This window comes from Mercenaria mercenaria, chromosome 7 (genome assembly GCF_021730395.1).
Source record: "Mercenaria mercenaria strain notata chromosome 7, MADL_Memer_1, whole genome shotgun sequence".
In the NCBI taxonomy this organism is placed as follows: Eukaryota; Metazoa; Mollusca; class Bivalvia; order Venerida; family Veneridae; genus Mercenaria; species Mercenaria mercenaria.
The window spans coordinates 37,087,383-37,103,598 of NC_069367.1; the positions used below are offsets into that span (position 1 = coordinate 37,087,383).

A 16,216-nucleotide genomic window follows, 5' to 3' on the forward strand; every position below is an offset into this window, starting at 1 on the left:
TTGCGTCTGTTAAAATGCAAACAGAAACATTTTGCATCTCCAAACCATGCTAAATAAAAAACTTGAGCAAACATCCACTTGATCTTTCTGCCTTATGGGATTATTAAGTGGAATTGCTGTGGTAGCAGGCAAACCTGCCCCCGAAAGAAATCTACCCTTACGTATTTTATAGCAGTGACAGTCATACTTAAACGCTGTTTAGTTTCTCTTACTTTTTGTTTTAAAGCACATCACATTCGAAATTTTTTTATTAGTTAATCTTGAATAGTTTAGTTCATCGTTATAAACATACGTCAAAAGGGATTAGAACTCCACTTGTTTCGTTTTCTAGTTCTGTTGAACCAGCTCCATCAAACACCACCACAGAACATGTCACCTGTTAGTAGGAATATACTTTGACAGAGTAAAGTAAAGAAAAGTCTAGGTCCTTTTTTGTTCAATTCATCATCGTTGATTTCTACCTATGCAATACAATTTCTGCATTCGTTTTTGGTGTAGTTTAATTGTTAAGTTATTTGACAATTAAAACGTTTACTTACATCTAATGTATATACATGTATAAAAGAAAACAAAATAGCTGTAACGGCACCACTGCACGTCAGACTTGTTCGCCGATAATCACAATGGTAGTGCCAAACGTTTGAAATCTTATTAAGAAAGTAGTTAATATATTTAACACAATATTAGTAAAAGACGTTTGAATCTCACGCACAATATCATTTACGTTTGTATAAACCAGCCATACAAGTCTTAATCAAAACTACAAGAATTATCAGAAAATTTTATAATTTTTATACCTCCAGGCCAAAGAACTGTGACTGTAAATGGTTATTTACAGCATCAGTAAACATATCATCTGTCAATACAGATGTCGAAGCTTGTGTCGAGCTTAATATCCCTGTATCATAAAACTCCAGTCCATTGATGTACCTTAAATTAATGTCGAATGTACATTCTTAACTACGTCATATCGCCACTTCACATGTAATTTCTACTTAAAACTTGTCATAACAATATCCGTACACAGGAGGAAGACAGAAAACATGTAAAACCACTCTTTAATCTTGTGTTTTACTTTACATATTTTTAGATATATGTTATTTAACTTTATTCACCTCTTCCAAGACAGGGTCATATACATATTTATCAAATATGTAGTGAGTTTTTCCTAAGTTAAAGTTGTAATTGTTTAGTGTCTGCTCCAAAAAACTTTCTTTTCAAACAATATTCACTATTCTAAAATAAACTACATGCACATTAAAACAAATTATACTTCAGATTGCCTTTTTAAAATTATTCTTTTATTCATTTTGACAACAACAATGTTTTTCTTATACCATTTGATTTTGTATTTCAAACCGTCCGCAATGCTAAATGCACATCTGAAGAAGGCTGTATGCTGCCCATTAGCAATTTCCTGTCCAGTTCCAACCTTTACGGTGCCAAGAGCTATAAATAAATTGATAAATTGATGATTATACAGGTATAACAGTTGCCTTACTGACTATTCCTGTCACTGATCCCTTTAAAAAGGACATAACTCAATCAAAATGGCAAATTTTAAGTGTCATGTGTCGGCTGTGAAATTGTAAAACCGCGGCTAACGGGCGTGAAGGGTGTTCCACATATCATTGCCTCTCATGGAAACATTCGGTGACACCGAGTTAGACTTACAAAGTCTGTTGAGATCAAATAATAAAATAAAATAAAAAAATAAAAAATTCATACTGACAATCCTTTCATAAGTTTTATTAATTAATACAATAGCAGTCTTTAACAAGTGGCTGTTAAATGTCTACCAATACTTAGACTCCTTGTTGTTATATTTTCTGATTCTTTGTGATCACGGAGTCCATTCAATATTACTATTATAGTGGGTGTGAGAGGTGTAGCATATTTCATTACATCTAATGAAACACACTTAGTGAAATCGACGCCTGCTATCAGCTTGGTTGGTGCTCTATGCTTCGAATGGATCTTGTATATTGCAACTGAAGTCGGCTGCTGTAAAAGGTCTCACTTTACTTGGACTCAGTGTTTCTATATATGGAGTTCTTTCAGTTTTACTGTAACAGAATTTCGGTAAAACCAGGCCCAGGTTGTTGCACATTTCATTCTCACTAACGAACAGGCTTAGCCAAATAGATTTGTTACTAATTTACTTGGTTGCGTTCTATGCTTGCAAATGTCATTCTTACAGTTTTTGCCACTGACCGTTCCAAGGTGGTGCCCCACTGTGTTCCTTTGTTTGTTCGTTTTGTCCTCTTGTGTAGGCTTTGTGTGTGTGCGCGTGTATGTGTGTGTGTTCCTTTGTTTGTTCGTTTTGTCCTCGTGTGTTAGCTTTGTGTGTGTGCACGTGTATGTGTGTGTGTTTGTGGTGTGCACGTCTGCTGCTGTAGGTTTCATTTTGGGGAGGCTGCGATTTTGGTACGTGGCATTCCGTTTGATATTTGTCTTTGTTTTTTTTACAGATTTTACCACACAGCTTTCATACATCTTGAGTGGGTGTGTTTAAATTCAAATACTACCATGAACTCATACAACACATTTTGCTTTTACATTGTTTAATAACAAAAGAGAGTACATAATAAATTGTCGAGTATTCTATTCAATACAAAATGTCAATAGCTATATTTTATAAGTAACTCATTTTACCATATTAAGGTAGGTAGCTAACTGGTTCACTAAATTCCCTCCTTTTCCATCTTAAAGCATGTACAAGCGTTTGTTACGGCATTATTGTGTTAATCAGAGCACAGTTTTGTCTTTCCGAATATGTTAGTCGTCTTCGTACTCTTCGTTTCATAAATAGAGGTTTGAGAACGATTTAAGGTAGTGAATTCATAACAATAACTGGCAATTACTGATTGACTGTGTATTCTCTGTTTGGAGTTTCTGCTTTTCGAACTATTCGGAAAATCATTTACAAAACTCATTAGCCGCCGAAAACTACTGAAGTACGAAGTTGCACGGAATAGCCAATTTTACTTATGGGAGTGACTTTAGTAAATGTCAGATAAATTGTAACTTACCATAAGGAGTACATGTTACATTATTTTGCCATACACCTTGTCCCATACATGCAACAACTGGAGAAGTCGCACCAAATCCATTATAACAGCTCACATTAACTAATGAAGCAATTGTCTGATTACTGGCAGTGTTCAATACCACTTCGCCATTGGCAACAACTGGTACATTGTTTACATTACACTCTGCAAAAAAATATCCATTTTTAAATCAAAAAGAAACTTTTTACGACTAACTTCAATTTCAATTCTATTCTAACTTAAGGTTTACTGGTAATGATCTTTATCTACTATTATCGTCTCCAAAATGTACTAAATGCCACAAGAAAATAATTGACTACCATGTGTGAAATACCGAATACGTTATCTTAGCTGTTGTGGTAAACATATGCTATAAAATGAACATTTATTATTATATGTATTTGTATTTTGTAACTAAAAGGTTATCAACAATAAAGACGTTTCTGGATTACGTTATCGATCAACTCAGTTTCCAGAAGAAAATAAAAAAAAATGTGTTTGGCCTTCTCGGCAAATTGAATGTTAATGTTTTCCAGGACAGCGACGTGACTCAGAAATGAATTCTTAAGATCCCACCAAGATGATGTACATTTATGACGATCTATCTGGGAAATATTATGTTTTTATATCCAGTCAACAAAGTACTTGTTATATGGCGACTTTTAGTGTTTGATGACGGAGACTTCACCATGTGCCTTTCCAGGGTTTATTTCAGGCACGGGCTGGAACTTGGGTAGAACCACCAAACTTCTACAAACCAGCTCGATGGCTTCCTCATATTATTATACAATTTGAGTATGATCAGACGCACAAAGGCGAGAGGCAAATGATTCGAAAACAGCAACCTTTACAACTCAGTCGTAGAGGCGTCCATTTAGAAATAAGATTCTACATCATTTTAAATTCTTCCAAGCTTTTAAGAACACGCACAGTCACATGAAATGGAATTTGCCTGCTTTAAACGATTTCTTGAACAGCGTTATTCGTTTCAGTAACAGAAAAATGTCACAAATATTTTAAAATTTATGTAATACCATTTATGATACAAGTGATATTATTGTCCCAGTTTCCCGATGACAGACATGTGATATGAGATTTATCAGCACTGTAGCCAGGATCACAATTCACAGATGCTTGAGCTCTGTATGTTGAGTTGTTACTGTCAACAAGAACTATATCGCCGTTATCGATATATGGCACCTCTCCACAATCTGAAAAAGAGCCATACATGTTGATATCCTTCCGCATTAAACAACTATGCTTATTATCACACCTTGACTAAAAAAAACTGAATACTTTCATTGACAAAGTTTGATTTAAAAAAGAATCAATAATCACAAATAGTGATAGAATAGTGAAAAAGAATGAAAACTGACAAATCTAATATAACATGTTTATTTTGTTCATAACTTCAAACGAAACATACAAAATTCAAACGAACTGCACAAAATACTTTTTGGTAGAATATTTCAAAGGAACCGCTTTAAATCAATTTTGATGAGATTTTATAAGTTTTACTGATTAGATAGAGTTATTGATTCTTCGCACTATCTAATCATTAATTGGCTTATCGGCATACTGTTTGTCAATCTGTCAACATTTTGTCTTCTTAAAAGCCTGTTATACAAATAAGGTAATAACATACCCTTCGGACTACATGTTGCATTTTCCCAGTCTCCATTTTCTTGACACAGAAAAGTTGTTAATGTTGCATCAAAGCCCGATTCACACTGAAGCATGGCCTCTGCGCCATAACCTGTATCCGATGTGTCAGCTAGGGTCACTGTTCCATATTGAACAATTTGTGGGTCTCTACAATCTATAAAAAAATCAGTAATCAATTAGTTCCATCAAACAGATTTATAAGTCTTATGTGTCACATGTATTAATAGCGGTGCATTACTATTAGTTTGACCATCTACAGCACTGTAAAACACAGTATGAAGAAATCTTATAAAGGCGTTCACGCTGGCATTAGTTGTTTGAAGTGATCTGCCATATCTATGGTCATTCAACTAAACTGTGTTGAAAGTCATCTTACCTTTTGCATACTTCAATTATTTCTTGGAAGAATATTTTGTCTTTACCTATTGGTTCACATGAGGCTTCTTCCCATTCACCCGTTGATGTACAGTTCACAGTCAACGGTACAGCTTCAAAGCCTTCGTTGCATCGCACTACCGCAAGAGCTCCGTAAGATGTATTACTTGGATCTATTAGTTCAACGGCCCCTTCGGATATATTGCTTGTAACTGCGCCACAGTCTACAACATACATGCATTTGTCATAGTGTTGTCATTCTATTGATTTCGTCTACAGATTTTCTATGACAATACTGTGATAGCTGTTAATAATAATATTGAATTTTATAAGAAAAGCAATAATAACGATAATCTTTATTTTTAACCACAAATGCTCAGGTAATATGTGACGTAGCTGTCCAGGGTCCACATAACAAATGAAATGATTTCTTTGCATCAAAGAACTTCTTATTCCAGGCAAGCTTTCATAGTAAACATACAACAAAGAATTTTCTGGTTTCAGACAGTCTTCTTTGTGAGGAGAGAAAATATTTGCAGGGGCGTTCTACAAAATGCGTTAACAGCAAAATGCGTTATCCACATTTTGGATGCTTTATACCTTTTGGATAGCATGTCGCATTTTCCCAGTATCCATTGTCGAGACATGTTACCCATTGTACGCTGCTATCAAACCCTGTATCACAAGAAACAAGGGCAGCAGCACCAATGGATGTGTACCCTTCATTCTCATAGATGATACCATTTGGTATGCTGGAGAAAGCACCACAACCTAAATTTTAACAATGGAATCTTGGTAATGTTTTAAAAGAATGTTAACAAAATAAGCAAGGTGAATCATGGCCAATTATATATGAGTTTTATCCACGAATGAAATACCAAGACTATATGTTCTTACTTGTTCTAAGTTTTATATATTCGTCAAAAATAATTAAACAAAGCATATCCATGTAGTATGCTTACTAGTCTCAGAATAGTCATTAATTTGCATAATTGAAAGCCATTTTGTTCTCGTGTTGCGTTCTTTAGTCTATAGCGTCTTAAATTTACATTACAAACAGATGAACTAAGACATGTGTATAGAAAAGAGCTACAGCCGTTGAAAGACTGAAAACAATTCTAGAATTGACAGTTACTCTAGTAACGTTACCACTAACCGCAACGTCAGAATTACATCAGTAAAAGTGAATATGTAATGTGTTCATAAATATTAATATTATAATAAGGCAACACTGGTATTATAATTTTACCCGATTGTGTATTATCTGGCGGAAATATTTCTGAAGTCGCGCAATTGATATAGGAAAACACGATTTGGTTAAGTGGCGAGGAACATTTCAAACTATGGCAGTCACTAGAGTTGCCCATTAATGTTGAACGTCTCCGAGCTTATTTCATACTTACAGTGAAAAGAGTGAACAGTAAGGAACAATAAAAATTCGGTCTAAATCTTCAAACGAAGCCGTTATTTTCTGTTCTTTTTTTTTTCGCAAATTTATTTATGACATTCCTTTAATTGTTCATTTTTGTGCTCATGACATATCTTTCTTACTGCCAACATGCTGGTTAATTAAATACACCTTGACGTTTCCGAACTCATGGATTTTCAATATAACTACGAGCTTTTCTGTTAATAAACTTGATGTTTCTGCGTCATTAGAAAATTTTAACATACATCTTCAATAATATATCGTAATGTCGGGTCTGACTGGCTTGTCGTATTTGGCGTTGCAATAAAACCGAAATAAAACTTTTTTATGAGAGTATACATAGGTTTAAATAGGTTTATACTTGTCCACATGAGTGCCAAAAGTAACAGTGCAGATATTAAATACATTTTGTCTGAGCACTTGCACCCTTGACAAACATAAAAGCTGATTTTCCTTATTACGAGATTTTATAATATAAAAACATTTGTAGCGTCTAGTAGTACGCAGTTTTCTTCTTTTTACTATAATCGTTTCAACGTTTTTATTGGCTAGGATACAAAAACAGACAGAATATTTTAAACAGTCATTTATATGGTATATACTTCAGGATCAACGCCAACTTGAATGAATCCGATACTATTGTTATAAACATATTTCCTATCTGCTGCATTTTAAAAGACGTAAATAATTTCATCTGAATGTAGTCAAAAACAAAGGAATCGACTGTGCCTTTAAAACATATATTAAAAATATCTGTCTCAAAACCAGGTAAGTAGGTTTGTTGAACGCATCTTTCATTGGTATGAATCAGGAATATATCAGATCAATTTTAAACGATGCCAATTTTCCAATTTAGCAAGACAGAAAAGTTGGAAGACTAGTCGTAAGAAAGACAGACATTTCTGAATTTAAAGCGGCTCACTCATATCTTACCTGTAATTTCACATGAAGCGTTTTCCCATTCGCCTGATTCCTGACAGGTGATATTAGGAGTACTGGCTGTGTACACAGAGTCACATGTTACATACGCCATTGCTCCGTAAGATGTAACGTCACCTACTAAATCTACGTTGCCGTGTTGTATTGATGGTACCCAACCACATTCTATAAATTATAAATATAAAACTCAAAAATTTACGCAAAACACATTAAGATGTATATTTGATACGACCGAATCCACCTGATTTACAATTTAACAATTTAAAAGATATGCTTCGCTTCTTAAGTCGATATATCTTATATCCTTCAAACTTTGTTAAATACTATTGGTAAAACGTAGATAAAGCTTCAATTTCAAAGTGTTTCAATAATTTAATTTTACTAGAGATATTACTGAAAAATCTCACCAACAATTACGCAATCTGCATTATCGTCCCAGTAACCTGTCTCAAGACATGATATATTCGAAACGGTAGCAATGTATCCCGTGTCGCATGTCAAATTTGCAACGGCTCCAATGGTAGTATTTGAACTATCCAGCGGGAAGTACTGTCCATTTTCTATATTAGGAACGACTCCGCAATCTAAAAAAAACAATTGTTTACGTTTATTTCAACACCCTATATCCTAGCAACGAGAAATCTGTGAACAAGACATATCGCTATTCAAAATTCTAAAATATGACAGTGATTGACCTAGATATACTGATAATGTTTTATTTATGGTAGCTTAGCCATTAAAACTGTCACTTTTCGTATTCTCCGTTTGAACTTTTGGCATTTTCCGGCTGGTACGAAAACCAATTTGCTTGTGACCGTCGAAAATACCACTGTGACAGTAGAATACGGAGAATACGTGATCGTACGGAAGTTGCCGAGTGTCATTACAGGTCCACCACATTGATAATGCCTTTGCATAGATAAAAAAAGATTCTTCGGTCAAGTGACGAAACGCAATCTCAACCGCGTGTCAATTAATTTCGAACGTCATTTCAATATTCGATAAACTAGAGATACACTTCCTATGAAATCTATAGTAGTCTTCTTCAGACTTCCGTACTCAATACAAGTGCTCTTTCATGAAATTTGACATACCTATGACATAGAAAGTGACAATCTCCGATCCCAAAACTCCAGACAAGGGATCAAACTCCTGATCATTCCCAGGCTCCAGACAAGTGATATCTAATGAACTTGACTTACCTATTACATAACGTGATATTTTCCCAATCATCCCTTGATCAAAGACATGTGATATCTAATGAACTTGACATACCTATGACATAACAAGAAACATTCTCCTAATAATCCCCAGACCCCTGACATGTGATATCTGATGCGCTTGACATACCTATGACATAACAAGTGTCAATCTCTCAATCATCCCCATATCCCAGACATGTGATATCTAATGAACTTGACATATCTATGACATAACAAGTGACAATCTCCCAATCCTCAGGCCCCATGCAAGTGATATCAAATGAACTTGACATATGTATGACATAACAAGTGAACAAGTGATATTCTCCCAATCCCCAGACTCCAGACAAGTGATATCAAATGAACTTGACATACGTATGACATAACAAGTGACATTCTCCCAATCCCCAGACTCCAGACAAGTGATATCTAATAATCTTGACATACCTATCACATAGGAAGTGACTTCTCATAATCCCCAGACCCCACACAAGTGATATCTAATGAATTTGATATATCTATGAGATCACACGTGACATTCTGCCAATGCCCAGACCCTAGTCAAGTGATATCTAAATGAATTTGATATATCTATGACATCACACGTGACATTCTGCCAATGCCCAGACCCTAGTCAAGTGGTATCTTATGAACTTGACATACCTATGACATCACAAGTAACGTTCTCCCAATTACCAGACTCAAGACAAGTGATTATTGATACATTTGCAGCATATCCTGTATCACATGTTACATTTGCCTCGGCATTGTATGATGAGTTGTCTAACACATCTATTCTACCATTTGAAATAGATGGCATGGAATCACATTCTGAAATACGAACATTTAATTAAACAGTGTTTTAAATTTCAGATATAAAACTGTTTGTGACACTTGGTATCATTTGGCTTTAGGACTTATCTCAGTCATGTAGTGATGTACAAAAATATAACAATTGTGGTAAAGTTCAAACTTTAACCCTAACCGCATAATTGAAAAAGTGGTAATATTCTACTACATAAAATAACTCTTCAAAATTAAGACATTTTTGCTTCTAGTTTATCTGGCGGTTTAAAAAGACTTATTTCTGAATACTCCCTGTATCGAGGTTAACATTCAGAGACATACTACATTGAATTTCAAGGCTATGAGACTTTTAAAAGAAACATATGTCATACCAACAATAGAACATGTCACATTATCATCCCAGGAGCCGTTATCCAAGCAAGTTATATTTGGAGTATTAGCGACGTATCCTGTGTCACATGTCACATTTGCCATAGCTCCAAGGGATGTATAAGAACTATCTGAGAGGAAAATGCGACCATTTGCAATGACTGGAACTTGTCCGCAACCTGTTTCTGTGATACAAAACCAATATTTAAAGTTCGTTTATGTAATTTTCATCAATAAACATTTGTATTTTCATGATTATATATGGAATATACATATTTTTTCAACACCTGTATAGGTCATTTCGTAACTAGTGCATGGTCTACGGATAACTCAATGAACTATCTTTTATCGTTTCAGGAAAACCGTATATATAACTCACGTGTCGTCTACAGGTAACTTATTGAAGACTTTCATTACATTTATTTATAGGGGAGCTATTCAGATCATTATATAACTAATGAACTAATGTGTAGTCTACAGTTAACTCATGAAAACATGAAAAAACGTACAGATCATTATTATAACAGACGTATGGTCTATGACTAACTCATTAACACGTCTCATACCGTTTGAAGAAAAACTATTCAGAACATTATATAAATATTCTGTGGTCTATGCTTATCTCATTGAAACATTTCATACCATTACAGGTGAAAACCCAACATACAGACACTGGTTCGGTCATATGACCACTTATCGTTGAAGTGATGAATGATGACATGGGTGCGAGAAAACTTAAATACCGGGTATATACATACCAGCAATAGAGCAGTTTACATCATCGTCCCAGAAGCCTGTCTCCAAACAGGATACGTTTGGAGTATTGGCAACGTAACCTGTGTCACAAGTTACGTTTGCCACGGCTCCAAATGATGAGTTAGAGTTATCCAAAAGATAAAGCCGTCCATTTTCTATAGTAGGAATTTGTCCGCAATCTAAAATTTACAGAAGTATATGCACGGAGGGAGTTCAGTACGTAAAAAATAATTCGCCTTCAGAATCTACAAAATAAGATATTAAACAAGTTAGATTATCAGTACTTTACATAATTTAACAATCAATGACGTCATAGGCAAGAATTTTTCCTAACAATCTAAAAACAATTGCTTACTTTTATTTCAACTCCCTATATCCTAGCAACGAGAAATCTATGAACAAGACATATCACTATTCAAAATTCTAAAGTCTGAATCGTTAGATCTACTGATTATGCTTTATTTAAGGTAGCTTAAATTAGCCATAAAAACTGTCAATTTCCGTATTCTCCGTTTGAAATTTGGCATTTTCCGACAGGTACGAAAACCAATTTGTTTGTGACCGTCGAAAATGTCACAGTAGAATACGGAGAATACGTTATAGCACGGATATTGCCGAGTGTCATTACGGGTCCACCACATTGATAATGCCTTTGCAAGCTGAAAAAAGATTCTTCGGTCTAGTGACGAAACGCACTATCAACCTCGTGTCAATTAATTTCCAACGTCATCTCAATATTCGATAAACTAGAGATACACGTCCTATGGTAGTATTCTTCAGACTTCCGTACTCAATAGAAGTGCTATTTCATGAAATTTACATTCATATGACATCAAAAGTGAAACTTGAAAAGTGATAATTATTTAACGTGGCATACCTATGGTATAACAAATGACATTTCCTCCTCAATGACCAGATTCCAGACATGTGCTATCTAGTACACTTGACATACCTATGATATAGCAAGTGAAAATCTCCGATCATAAAACTCCAGACAAGTGGAACCTAATGAATTTTACATACCTACGACATAAAAAGTGACAATCTCCTAATCATTCCCAGACTCCAGACAAGTGATATCTAATGTCCTTGACTTACCCATGACATAACGTGACATTCTCCTGATAATTTCCAGACCCCTGACAAGTGATATCTAATGAATTTGACATGTCTATGACATCACAAGCTGCCAAAATCCAGACCCTTGTCCAGTGATATCTAATGAATTTGACATACCTATGACATCACAAGTAACGATCTCCCAATTACCAGACTCAAGACAAGTGATTATTGATACATTTGCAGCATATCCTGTATCACATGTTACATTTGCCTCGGCATTGTATGATGAGTTGTCTAACACATCTATTCTACCATTTAAAATATATGGCATGGAGTCACATTCTGAAATACAAAACAGTGTTTTAAATTTGAAATATAAAACTGTTTGTGATACTTGATATCATTTGAATTTAGGACTTTTCTCAGATATGTAGTGGCTACCAAAAAGATAACAATTGTGGTAAAGTAAAATCTCTAACCCTAACCCTATAATTGAAAATAAAATGGTAATATTTTAAAATAACTCTTTAAAAAATATGTTTTTGCTTGTAGTTAATCTGGCGGTTTTAAAAGACTTATTTCTAAATATTCCCTTATCGAGTTTAACATTCAGAAACATACTACATTGAATTTCAAGACTATGAGAATTTTAAAAGAGACAGTTGTCATACCAACAATGGAACATGTCGCATTTTCATCCCAGAAGCCGTTGTCCAAGCACGTTATATTTGGAGTATTAGCAACGTATCCTGTGTCACATGTCACATTTGCCTTAGCTCCAATCGATGTATTAGAATTATCTGAGGGGAAAATGCGCCCATTTTCAATGACTGGAACTTGTCCGCAACCTGTTTCTGTGATATTAAACCAAAAACTTCGTTTATGTAAACCTCATTATTTGAAAATTCATGAGTAATATCTGTACAGATCTTTTTTTTGACTAATATGCATAGATAACTCATCATTGAAGCGTCAGGAAAACTGTACAGAACAATATATAACTAGCGTGTGGCCTGTAATTAACTCATTGAAATAATTATCCCATAACGTTGCTGGAAAACTATACAGATTATTATATAACCAACGTGTGGTTTCTTGTTAACTCATTGAAACATATTATAACGTTACATGAAAGTTATTTAGATTATTACAAAACTAATGAGTGGTCTACAGCTATATCATAGAAAAATATCATACGATTGCAGGACACTTTACATATCATTATAAAGCTAACGTTTGGCAAATACCTAACTTACTGAAACATCTCATAACGTTATAGGAAAGCTATACAGATGATTATCTAACTACCGTGTGGTCTATAGCACCTCATAACGGTACCGGAAAACTATATCTAGATCACTTTATAACTACTATAAAAATATTTCACTGGTTGAAGGTGCGGATGGGAATTAATGGATCTCGGGTAACTGTTTAGGCGGTAACGAGGCTCAGCCGAGTTAATGCATAACAGTTTCCCGAGAGCCAGATATTTCCACCCGTACCTTCAACAAGTGACAGATTGTTTTTCTTGCATGCTTTATTCTTCAATTTGTAGAAAATAATGAAGAAAAACGAAGGTTTTTCTTTAGGCGCTATTTTGTTATAGTAGCGTATGAATTTACGCATTCATTTATAAATTATAGCACGTTAGTCATCTTACACCCCTGGATGTAAGATGAGTTTTTCTAGCACCGGAAAAGCACGGGAAAATCCTGTCAGGCATGCAAGAATTTGTTGTCTATACCTAACTTATTGACACATTTCATTTAATAACGTTGCAGGAAAATTATACAGATCGTTGTATAACTGACGTGTGGTCTATACTTAACTCATTTAAACATTTCATAACGTTATAGAAAATCGATACCAATCATTATATAACTTTTATGTACTCTATTCTTATCTCACTGTAACAATTAATTCATACCGTTGCAGGTAAAAACCAAACATGCAGACACTGGTTTGGTCATATAACGGCTTACCCTCTAAGTGATGACTGAAGACACAGCTAGGTACGAGTAAATAAATTAAAGTCAGTTGCTTTAATATTGAATATATTTATACCAGCAATGGAGCAGTTTACATCATCGTCCCAGAAGCCTGTCTCAAAACAGGATATGTTCGGAGTATTTGCAACGTAATCTGTGTCGCAAGTCACGTTTGCCACGGCTCCAAACGATGTATTGGAGCTATCCAAAAGATAAAATTGTCCATTTTCTATACTAGGAATTGGTCCGCAATCTAAAATTTCCAACAAAAAAATAAATCTACGGAATGAATTTAGTACACAAAACATAAGACTCCCTTTCGCACGTTAAGTAACATTTTAATTTTCAGTATATTACAGAATTTAACAAGTGAATGAAGTATTGCCATGCAATACAAAATCCCCTACTGGAAGGCACCTAATTTTCTCTTCTCTACTGCAGTATAACATAATGAACTGATATCTGTCAATGATGTATAAACAATATTGTACTATATATACAATATATATAACAAACACTTGGATTAAAATTTGTACATATAAAACCTACAGTTGTTATTATATGGCATTTGTTTGGCCGATTATCAAAAGGTATCATATAAGTTATTTATAGAAACAACAAAGGGAAATTAATCCTAAAAAAATCTATATAATATAAGTCCACTAGAAACTCTTTACCAGGTAGAGATCGGTAAAAACACCTAAACATTAGATGTAACACGCATGTTGTACCACAGAAAAGTGGTCTCGATTTTTCCCTACCGCCAGTAATAAATAAGTTACAATATGATCTATGTATAGTAACAACAAAGGGACATAGTTCTAAAAACAAAAGTGCCTAATAGTGGTGAACATTTGTGCCAAGTTACATCAAAATCCTTCCATGCATGAAGAACAAATGTTCCGGACAATGTCATTCTTGAATTTGACTTTGACCTTGACGTTAGACCTAGGGACCTAATTCTTGTGCATAACAATCCGTCTCATGGTAGTGAACATTTATGCCAAGTTACATCAAAATTTCTCCATGCATAAAGAAGAAATGTTCCGGACAAAGTCATTCTTGTATATGACCTTTGGCCTCTAAGTGTGACCTTGACCTTAGACCTAGCGATCTGATTCTTAAGCATAACAATCCGTCTCATGGTAGTGAACATTTATGCTAAGTTACATCAAAATCCCTCCATGCATGAAGAAGAAATGTTCCGGACAACGCCAATCTTGTATCTGACCTTTAGCCTCAACGTCAATCTTGTATCTGACCTTTACCTTAGACCTAGGGACTAGGTTCTTGCGCACGACACTCCGTCTCATGGTGGTGAACATTTGTGCCAACTAATTATAAAAACCCTTTAAGGATTGTTGAGTTACAGACTGGACAGGTAAAAAGCCAGTTTGGCCTTTGACTTCCAAGTGTGACCTTGACCTTGCAGCTAAGGGCCCGGGTTTTGCGCGTAACACATTGTCTCATCCAGGAGAATATTTGTGCAAAGAATTATTAAAATCCTGTTTTGCATGACAAAGTTATAGACATGACAGGAAACATTCCCATTGACATTTGATCTCAAAGTGTGATCTTGACCTTTAGGCTAGGGTTCTGGGTGTTGCGCATGACACGTCGTCTCATCATGGGGAACATCTTTGCCATGTAATATTAAAATCCCTTGATGGATGACAGAGTTCTGGACCGGACAGGAAAAAATCCTATTGACGTTTGACCTCGAATTGTGACCTTGACCTTTAAGCTAGGGCTCCGGATTTTGCGCATGACACGTTGTCTTATATGGGGAACATTTGTGCCAAGTAATGTTAAAATCCCTTCATGGATAGCAGAGTTATGGACCGGACAGGAAAAAAGTCCTGTTTACATTTGACCTCCAATTGTGACCTTGACCTTTAAGCCAGGGGTCCGGGACTTGCACGTGATATGTTGTCTTATCATGGAGAACATTTGAGCCAAGTTATATTAAAGTCCCTTGATGAATGACAGAGTTATGGACCGGACACGAAACAGACCCTGTTCATGCCATGTTAACATTTGACTGCCAAGTGTGACCTTGACCTTTGAGCTAGGGGTCTGAAAATTATGCATGACACATTGTCTTATTATGAGGTACATTTGTGCCAAGTAATATTAAAATCCCTTCATGGATGGCAGAGTTATGGACCGGACAGGAAAAAAGCCCTGTTGCCATTTGACCTCCAATTGTGACCTTGACCTTTAAGCTAGGGGTCCGGGTATTGCGCATGACATGTCGTATCATCATGGGGAACATTTGTGCCAAGTAATATTAAAACCCCTTCATGGATGACAGAGTTATGGACCGGACACGAAATTGCGGACGGACGGAATGACAGAATGACAGAATGACGGATGGACGCAAAAGCGCATTCCTATAGTCCCGAAACTGGTTTTCAATAAAATAAAATCTTTTACGTCATTAGCAGGGCGTTTTCCTAGTCACAGAAGTGATATTTAAAGGCCTATACATACATGTACCAACGATAATAATAAATGAATTTCAACTTTGACCGGAATTTTCATTAACTGGATATAACTATGATATCACAAGTA

General features: G+C 35.2%; 1 protein-coding gene across 1 annotated transcript in view; it reads right to left on the reverse strand.

Moving 5' to 3' along the window:
* LOC123554386 (sushi, von Willebrand factor type A, EGF and pentraxin domain-containing protein 1-like) overlaps positions 1-16,216 on the reverse strand; it is a 43,826-nt gene that overhangs the window by 17,614 nt on the left and 9,996 nt on the right. The window contains exons 11-26 of the mRNA XM_053548123.1: positions 13,719-13,895; positions 12,326-12,508; positions 11,829-11,996; positions 10,595-10,771; positions 9,839-10,021; positions 9,324-9,491; positions 7,866-8,042; positions 7,453-7,623; positions 5,691-5,861; positions 5,138-5,314; positions 4,696-4,869; positions 4,085-4,261; positions 3,033-3,215; positions 1,338-1,449; positions 798-930; positions 293-376 (exon numbers count right to left, since the gene is read on the reverse strand). Coding sequence (XP_053404098.1) covers positions 293-376; positions 798-930; positions 1,338-1,449; positions 3,033-3,215; positions 4,085-4,261; positions 4,696-4,869; positions 5,138-5,314; positions 5,691-5,861; positions 7,453-7,623; positions 7,866-8,042; positions 9,324-9,491; positions 9,839-10,021; positions 10,595-10,771; positions 11,829-11,996; positions 12,326-12,508; positions 13,719-13,895 — 2,615 coding nt within the window. The remainder of the gene's footprint in view (positions 1-292; positions 377-797; positions 931-1,337; positions 1,450-3,032; positions 3,216-4,084; positions 4,262-4,695; positions 4,870-5,137; positions 5,315-5,690; positions 5,862-7,452; positions 7,624-7,865; positions 8,043-9,323; positions 9,492-9,838; positions 10,022-10,594; positions 10,772-11,828; positions 11,997-12,325; positions 12,509-13,718; positions 13,896-16,216) is intronic.